The following is a 10,144-nucleotide window of genomic DNA, read 5'->3' on the forward strand; positions in this document are numbered from 1 at the left end:
CGCGTTCGATTTATAAATTCGATTAGATTCGTAATATCGATATGTAAAAATATTTCGCGAAAAAAGTTTACGCGACATTCGGGAAAATTTAACAGCGTAATCGTTCGAATAGAAATCGATACGACGCGTCGTTTGATTCATGGCTTTGCTCGTAAGAACGAACTGGTGTCTCTCTCATTCTCTCTCTCTCTCTCTCTCTCTTTCTCAAACGCGTCGATATTCGTGAGAATCCTGACCTTTGTTAAATAATTTGCATATTTTCACGGTTTTAGTGGCCAATAAATTCCTGTCGCTTAAGCAATTATACCGCAGTGCGTAGGGACACAAGGAAAGCGTTTGTTATGCCTTTATTATGTCCATATGGTTCGCATTCAATCAATCGAAATATCCAAACGATCGTTCGATTAAAGATCATCGAAATGATTTCGTTGAGTTTCGGACAGGTCCAATGAATATTTATATTCCAAAAAAAAGAAGAAGAGATAGAAAAAAAAACAAATCGTTTTTCAGGAAGACTAAAAATTTCCATTTATTTCATAACAACTTCGATAGATCAACTCGACTGAAATAATCAACTTAAATAATTTTACTTTTACAAAAAATGGATAAATGAATAGATGGAATGAATTTGAGAAAGATAATGTATTACGCGGGAGAATTTATATTAGTCGTGTTGTTAAAAATAAACTAAGTTAAATAATTGGATCGATGCAGATCTCGTAATCTTATCTTTTTACGTAATTTATGGGTTACACCATAAGCGATGTTTCCTCTTTCCTGTGGAAACGATTCACGTAGCAGGTTTTTCCGCAAAGTAGAAACAGGAACCACCGATGTGAGTAAAGAAACTGCTTGAATAGCACTAACTACTTGCTACTAGTTGACTCTTCTTGGTATGAGAAAAAGAGATAGAAAATGATGATGGAGAAGAAAGTCGAAGAAGCCACTAATAGTTCCGCGAGCCACACCAAAGAGCTAACGTTTTTCGTTTGGATAGTACAACCGGTCCAATTATATCATACCGTTTCGCCGTTCTCGAGAGCGGCTGGCGACTCTCCGACACAACCCTCGTGTATATGCATATACGTGTATGTGTATATATATATATGTATGTATTTATGTATGTATGGATGTACGTATATACATAGACTTACCACACAGTCTCTGCACTCACGCACTCAACACGAGTTCTCTCTTACGTTAGAGGTTTCGTTTCAGGAACGAGCATTGATCTTCTTGGGCCCCTGTTCTTACGATCTCGAATATCCTTTTTCGTTCTTTGATAAATTATTTGTTAATTCAGATGCGATAAGAAAAACGGAAAATTATTATTACGATTTGGGAACAGTGATTTCTAAAGAGGGACGAATAATTGGCACGATGAAAATCCTTACCTTAATTACGAACACCGTGTTTTGTCCTTTTCTTTCCCTCCCCCTCGATGCACCGTAGAATCCAAATTGAAGGATATCCATAGGAATTAAAAAAAAAAAGAAAGAAAAAAAAGAGAAAAAGAAAAGAAAAGAAAGGAAAGAAAACCATGAATAAAAACATAAGCAGCCTTATTACTGGCAAACTAATTGTGTTAAGTGATGTGGGGTTCCTCCCCATCTTCGTTTTTTCCAGCAGGTTCCCTGGCGGGAGTCGGCGTGGGCGTCGGCGTGGCCGGTGTGGCTGGCGTAGGTGTCGGCTGCGGTGGTTCGACGCATTTGGAGTGGACGGGTCCGATGACGGTACGAAAGAAGCGCAAACCGTATTCGAAGTATCAAACGTTGGAGTTAGAGAAGGAGTTCCTTTTCAACGCATACGTCTCGAAGCAGAAACGATGGGAACTCGCGAGGACATTGAATTTGACCGAGCGACAGGTCAAGATCTGGTTTCAAAATCGGCGTATGAAGAACAAGAAGAATACACAGCGTCAATCGCAACAACAACAAAACAATAACAACAATAATAATAATAACAACAATAGCGCGAATAACGCGAATCACCATGGTGGAGGAGGCGCGACCGGTGGTCATCATCATCCGGGTGCCGGTCATGCGGCCCCTTCGAGTCATCACGTGGTCGCGCAAGCACACCACGCGAACGGCTCGGCGAAGCATCATCATCAGTGACCCGTGGCCTTCTCTGGGGTCGTCTTCGGCCACTATCCTCACGGCTCCTCGTCGAGCACCGGGGCAACAACGGCGGCAGCGATTGCCACTGGAGGCAACGTCGGCGTCGTTGGTTCTGCAGTTGGTACTGCCGTTGGTTCTACCGTCGGTTCGGGTGTCGGTTCGGGTGTCGGTACGGGTCTCGGTTCCGGTGTAATGACCGGTGTCATGAGCGGTAGTAACGCCGGCGGAATCGGCGTCTCGACGGGTAGCCACGGGGTCGGAGGTCATGCGAGTTTGGTGGTAGCAGCGGCGGCAGCCGGCATTCCGCAGAGTACGCTGACGCACGGAAATTCCGCGACGCCTATACGATCGGCCAGCGGCGGGAACGCCGCTGGTACCAACGATCGTACCGTCGCGATTGTCCATCCGCACGGACACGTCCACGCAACCACACCGCATCATCATCACCACCACCATCACCATCACCATCATCAGCTGCCGCACGTAGCGCAACAATATCCCGCGCTTCTTCATCAGACCTCGCACGGCTTGGCCGCATGAATTTCTCGATCTACCAACGCCCCAGAGAAACTACTTTATATCTATTAGCTCGCTTAAAAGCAGCCGGTCGCGTTCAACGAAAGACGTGTGCACGCGCGCACGCACTGGACTCTCTCACTCTCTTTCTCTCTGTTTATCTCTCTTTTTCTCTCTTTGTCTCTCTATCTCTTTCTCTCCTTCTCATTCTCTCTATATCTATCTCTCCGTATTATTTTCGACAGCTTTAGAAACTGAACGATCATTTTACGGAGAGATATGATATGCGAGTAGTATAAATATTATTATTATTATTATTAATTATTAATTATTATTAATAATTATTATTATTAATTATTATTATTATTAGATATTATTGTGTATTATTATAACGGTTATCGATGAAAGGCAAGCGCAAGCTTATTGTATAAAAAGAGATAAAGAAAAATGAAAAAACTCAAGGAGCAGAAACGAATGCGTAAAGTGCTCCGGAGACTCTTCGTCGAGTGTGTCGGTGTCCAGTGTCGGTCAGCTTCGAATTGAACGGGTCGTTAATCGTCATCGTTGTCGGGCAAATACGCGCGACACCAAACAATCTGTCCAAACTGTATTCGGTAATATCTTCTCCACCTATAGATATACATATATATATACATATATGTATATATACATATACATACGAGATAAAAGAATAATAAGCATCTCTCATTCAGTGTCCCATTCAAAATCCCTTCGCGAAACGCGCGTTTTTCCTTTCTTCTTTTTTTCTTTTTTTTTCTTTTTTTTTCTTTTTTTTCATTTTTTTTCATTCGTACAACGCGTTGAATCTGAACGTTAGTATATTAGATCGTTGCACTTACACGCTAAACCGGGTCAGATGCTGTTGGAACGTCAACCCTAAGCATCCCTCTTACGATTAGAAGTGGAACGACGCAAGTGTGGTGGGGGTGGGAGGGGGAGGGGGAAGGGAGGAGGCTACGTGAAAGTCGAGGAGATATAAGTTTGGTAAGTCGAAATATTTCCTATGAAAAATTTCTCGCGAATTGGAGTCGATCATTATTGGTGCTCATAAAATTTTGTTCTTTGTTGTAACTTTAGATAGGGGCTAAAAAAAAAAAAGAAAAGAAAAGAAAGATATCGGGAGATAAAGGGAAGAAAAGAATATAAGAAAATATGTATATGAAATTCGAATGTAATGGAATCGTGAAGTGAATTCGTTTGTTCGGCTCGGAAACAAACATTTGTAGTTGTTATCTGTGCATTTCTTTAGATCGAAAGTAGGCGACTAACGGTGAAATCGAATAGTGAAGTCCCATCGAGCGTATCCTTCCTAAGGCAACCTAGCTGTTCGATCTTCGTCAGAGAAGGCGTTATTACGGTACTGGCTGATCGCTTGCAGACAGTTCCAATATTTTTGCGGGAAACTCGCGTGGGCGAGTACTCGAATACTCCGGAAGAGAAAATCGTTCTAGGATGGTATAGTGTACTTAAAAATGATGCACTCGAAAAAAATTGTTGTACCAGTTCGTTCATTTTATCGTTAGCTCTAAGTATAATCGTTCGATTTACATCTTCGATCTTATGTTCTCTTTTTCTCTCTTTCTCTCTCTCTCTTTCTCTTATTTCTCTTTGCTCTTTTGCCGAGGAAAGAAGAAGAAGAATAAAAAAATAAAAAAATAATAATAAACGGAAAAACTTTATTGACGTCCGGGTCTCTCGATTAGAGTCTCGTCCGGTATTTCAAATATCTTCGTCTTGCTTCGTCAGTTTCTCGTTACGATCTCTTTCCTTTCTCGTCGATCTTTCTTCTTCTTCTTCTTCTTTTTATTATTTCTTGTTTTATTTTTTTATTTAACTTCTCTTCTTCTTTTTCTGCTTTTTCTTTTTTTTTGTTTTGTTTTCTATGTACGTGCGTCGTTAGATAGTTCGAAGATGGTTGGAGTCGTGTTCGTGGCGAAAGTAAAAAAAAGAAAAAGCGAGGAAACGAAAATAGAAAAGAAAGAACATACGATTATCGTGCACGTCAAAAGGACTGAACACAGTGGCTCGACTTTGACGATTCTCCTTTAACGTGTCCTGCGAACGTTTCCCTTGCTCTGCTCCCCTGTACTACGAACCTTCGCGAAAATCGATGAACGATCTTGACCTCGACAAAAATTTACGAACGAACGTCACGCTTGTGACCTACCGACTGCAGTTTGCTTTTGTTCTTCTTCCTTTTTTACTTTTTACTCTTTTTTTTTTTCTTTTTTATTTCTTTTCTCTTTCTTCCTTTTTCTTTTTTGTTTTCTTTGAATGACAGAAGAAATTGAAGATATTAATCCCAAGTAGATCTCTGTTTTTTCTGTTTTCTTTTTTTTTTCTAAACAGATTAAACCGCATATATAACGTGATCGATTTTTTTAATTGTGTTATAAATTTGTTTAAACCTTGAAAATAAATTATATTTAAAGTACGCAAGTATTAAAAAAATTGAATATATAAATACGAGAGAAAGTAGTTTGTCAATAAGCTCACGTTAATACGGTTTAATCTGTATAAAAGGTGCAACTTTTTCGCCCAAAAATTTCCTAAGCACAGATATATATATATATATATATATATATATATATATATATATATATATGTATATGCGTTCTCCTCGATCGTCTCTCCTCTTCGACATATGCGTTTGAATATGTGTGCGTGGGCAAACTTGTGCATCCATAAGAGTGTGAGCTTCTCGAAAATGATTTTTCTTCCGAGGAAAGTTGGTAAAATATAGAGAATATCTGAGGAAATAAGATAAAGTAAGGTAGAAACGAAAAAAAAAGGAACGAACATACAAATGCAGAATATTTTATTAATTTTTCTCGGAAGAAACGTGTTGCGAAATATTAAAGATCTAATGAACGAGTGAATGAACGAGTAAGAGAGAAAAAGAGTAAGAAAAATTATATGTATAGATATATATATATATATGTGTGTGTGTGCAATTATATACATATATATATATAAACATATGATTATATACATATATATATGCGGTGTACGTGTATAAATCGAGTGCAAAAGCGAGACTGTGAGGATTCGTTTAAGTATATATTAAAATCTGTGAAACTGGGTTCGGGCAAATGTATAGTTCTCTCCACGGTACTATGATAGTTATTAATGCAACTATATGATATTATATGGAAAATAATTAAAAAAAATGAATAATCGAATAAGAAAAAATATTTGAGAGAGGATTAAAGAGAAATGAAAATGAGTGAAAGAAAATATAATAAAACTGGATACTGGTCGCAACCCAGTCACCGTGTCATCTAGGGCTTTATTGAACATGATTGTAAGTAATTAGTAATTATTATATCGCGGATGATGTTTATTATTCCTATTATTAAGCTGATTATTATTATTATTATTATTATTATTATTATTATTATATTATTATTATTATTATTATTATTATTATTATTATTATATTGTGAGCGTCATGTTAATATTATGTTATTGTTTTTATTGTGTGTTGTTTTGTATGTACCTATCAGCTTATAATAATAATATTATTATTATTATGATGACGGACGGATAAGAGACAATGATCCAGATTCACGTATCAGGCATTTTAAGGGTATATACGAGCAAATATATTTTAATTTCTTCTTTTTTCTTTTTTATTTTTTTTTTATTTTTTTTTTTTTTTTAACGCATTTAGCTTCTGCAGATTCAGAATTATTACAGAGATACGATATGAACAATGGATTTTTATATTTTAACTTTTGTTCTTTTTTTTTTTTTTAATCTAGTTTCTTGATAAATACGGAACTATAATTTGTCAGATATATATCGAAACAAAAGAAATGTTTTTATTATTTCGATGCAGACAGTTTATTGTATTTCGTGCATCCATTATCTTACATATAAGATTTGTACTTACACATTAGATTTAATTTCCTACGTTCGTATCTATATTTTAATTTTATTCTTTTTATTATTAACTTTTTTTTTCTTAATATTTTATTATTATTATTATTTTTATTATCATTTTTTTTTCTTTTGGTTCGATCGAAACGTCTTGTAAGATTTCGCGCTATTTTATATTCATTAGCGAGTTCACTGATGTCACGTTATACAATACCGGGTAAAAGTGCAATCTTCTTGTTTATTTGAAAAATTATCGCGTTCGTTTATTCTCTCGTTCGTAAAAAAAAAAAATTAAGATCGATTAAAAAGAAAGAAAGGAAGAAAGAAAGAAAAAAGAAAGAAGAAAGAACGTATCGTTGGATATTTATGGCTTATGTAACGTGACTCTCGATAAAATATCAATATACATTCGAAAACGCATGTTTTTTTTTATTTGTAAATACAATCACGATTAATTTGTTTACCATAAAAGGTAAGTGAATAAAGTATATTATACGTGTATCTCATTTATGTATATTGTTTTAAAAAAGAATGCCCAATGAAATAATACATATTAAAATTTGACAAAGATTGTGCGTTACTTGAGCCATGATGATCCAAGAATCGGTAAAATTGAATAGAAGAAAATTTTCATAGATACCAACATATATGCATATATGTATATATATTATTATAGCTATATAACATATATATACATATATATATATTTATATAAGTATATATATATACACATATATACTTATATAAATATACAAACACACACAACAAACACACAAATGAACGAATACATGCGTACGCTTCTTTATTACGATCCTTCCGTTCGATTGATTTATTTTGAATCTTAGATTTTTGATCTTTACTTTTCCGTTGTTCCGTTGTTCAGCCTCTCTCAATCGCTAATTCTATTATACTTGTACGATATCGATTTACAACTTTAAGACGCTAGAAATTATACTTTTACTTGTAAATAATTCAAGATATTATTCCTGTATCGAAGTGCAATAATAAAATATGTTTAATTAGTGCCAAAGTAATTGCGACGAAAAGAAAAAGAAAAATGATAAGAAAAGAAAAGAAAAGAAAAAGAAAAAGAAAGATGGAAAGAAAGAAAGAAAGAATAGTTAACAAAACGAGTGACCCATTTCTTAGCACCGATGGCAGGTGCGATCTCTCTCTCTCTCTCTCTCTCTCTCTCTCTCTCTCTCTCTCTCTCTCTCTCTCTCTCTCTCGTTAAATAAATTCTCGTTAAAAAGAAATGCGAAGGTTTGACGTCACGTTGATATTCGAAAATGATAATGCGATCTTACGCGTTAGAAAGAGACAAAAACTAAGAAGGATGATTGAAAGAGAAAAGAAAAAAAATCTTAAAAAAGAAAATAACATAGAAGAAGAAAAAGAAAAATGTTGGGGAGAGAATATTTAGTTAACCCGTCTTAAACAATTAATCTAGTAGAAGGTAAACGTTTCTAGCTGTTTCCCGAGCACCATCAATGTAACTCCTTTTTTATACTTGTAGAACGTAAGAGGACAATACGCACCCTGTATTAACGCGAAAACTTTTCCTTTTCTCGCAGAAAGATTTCAAATACCTATAGATACATATACATAAAGAAAGCATACATACTTAGATACATAAATAGATGAATGCATAGGTAGGTACATATAACGAACGCGTGACGTTTAGAATTCGCGTGTGAGAATTTTTGTAAATAATGACTATATTACTAGATCTGTATTAATTACTGTATCACTAGACTCGAACGATGCATTACTATAAAGAAAAAAGAAAAAAAAATTAAGAAAAGAAGAAAAAAACACAGTGACGATAATGAATAAAATCTAATCGTTGTAATTTAGCCGATTTGTTGTAGGTATGTACAACGCGATAAATATGTATCTATAAAGTTTTATCGAAAAGAGGGTCATCGATAAGAAATCGACACGTTATTTATTGCGCGACGATTACCTAACGCTAACGTTCTTCAAAACTCTTTTTGGAGAAACCCTTTCCTTCCAATGTACGATGATAGAGAAAGCAGAGGAAGGAGAGATCCTTCGTTGAAGTTAAAATGAAACTCGTCGAGTTTATTCTCATCTTAGAACGTTAACGTATGTATGTATACATACAATATATCTAATGCATAAACGAATATGATTAAATCTATATATACATATATACATATATGTGTATATACATATATATATATATGTATGTATGTATGTATATTTAGAAATCGAGCCGTTCACATCTCTGTATCATGGAGAATTGATTTTATTTTTTATTTTTCATGCAGGATTACTGGACTATGTATAATAAATTAAAATTGTATGCTTATCATTGTAAATAAAACTATTCTTACCTATAATATCAATTTCAAGATTGTGTCGATTCGAAGCGAAGCCGAATGATCATAATAAATAATATTTATGGAACCTTGTGGAAGAATGGATACGATGAAAGATGACTAAAAAAGTAAGTATGTAGATAATTAATTTACCATTAATAACATTTCATATATAGAGATATCATGCTATTAATTAGACAATAAATACCAAAGGAAAATAGATAATAATTATATTTAAAATTTATTATGATAGTTAATAATTTTTTTATTTCTTTTTATTTATTTATTCATTTATTATTATTATTATTTTTTTTGTTTTTTTACATAAACCATATGTACAATGATAATAGAAATACTTTCGAAAAGAATATCGTCCCTTTTGCCGTTTGCTGTGCTGAAAATTCAGATGCGGTATACAAGTCGGTCAAACGTGCTACTTTCTATTAAGCAAAAAAAAAGAAGAAAGAAAGAAGAAGATGACAGGGACACAGATGTAAACCGGTAAACCGGTCAAACCTTTGAGAATTTCACTCGATAGAAAAAATATTAGAAACGTTCGAGTTGAGAACTTTCTAAAAGGGCTGAGACTTTCCTAAATTCATCTACATCCCCAGTTCTACGGGGTAGAGCATCGAGTATGCATCGGGTTGCAACTTTCTTTCCGATATTTCACGAGTGAAGATTTTTTTGTCACGGTGAAACATGACAAGGATGATCATCCTCGTTTATTGCGACGTACGATCGAACGTGTCTGTGATGTGTGATCGTGTGTCGTCGATCTCCTGTTTCGTCATACTTTACGAGCCATTATTGTCAGACTTTTCTTTTTTCTTCTTCGTGATACCTATTCCAATGCAATTGTCGGGAAAATGAGAAAAGAGGAAGCGAAGAACGTGCAAAAGCGAACGTGTAATTATTCCGTGACAAAAGAAAAAAAGGAAAAAAAAGGAAAAAGAACGAATAGTCGTTAAAATCGCAATAACAACGGCGAAATCGATAATAATGGAAGCAATTAACGCGAGAGAGAGAGAGAGATAAAGAGAGAGGTCCACTTCTTTGCTTGGTTTTCTCTGAAGAAAAACAGAGACAGTGATAAAGAGAAAACGATCTGATAGATTCTAAGACTAATTAGATTCGTCGTTCGACGTGAAAGGAAATATAATAATAAGTGAAAGAAAAAAAAAAGAAAAAAGAAATGAAAGTTTTAAAAAAGGAAAGGATTCATCGTCTATTCTTCTCGTTTTCGATTTTAAAAAATAA

General features: G+C 34.7%; 1 protein-coding gene across 9 annotated transcripts in view; it reads left to right on the top strand.

Annotated features, from left to right (window-relative positions):
• The window catches only part of LOC127063323 (homeobox protein abdominal-B-like), an 87,024-nt gene extending 79,427 nt beyond the window's left edge, over positions 1-7,597 (top strand). For 8 of the 9 annotated variants that reach the window (XM_050992944.1, XM_050992942.1, XM_050992941.1 and 5 more), the window contains one exon: positions 1,591-7,597. In XM_050992944.1, the coding sequence (XP_050848901.1) occupies positions 1,591-2,117 (527 nt within the window). In that variant the 3' untranslated portion in view covers positions 2,118-7,597. The remainder of the gene's footprint in view (positions 1-1,590) is intronic. The other variant, XM_050992940.1, reaches the window with a different exon arrangement.
• The last annotated feature ends 2,547 nt before the right edge of the window (positions 7,598-10,144 follow it).

This window comes from Vespula vulgaris, chromosome 4 (assembly GCF_905475345.1).
Source record: "Vespula vulgaris chromosome 4, iyVesVulg1.1, whole genome shotgun sequence".
NCBI lineage: Eukaryota > Metazoa > Arthropoda > Insecta > Hymenoptera > Vespidae > Vespula > Vespula vulgaris.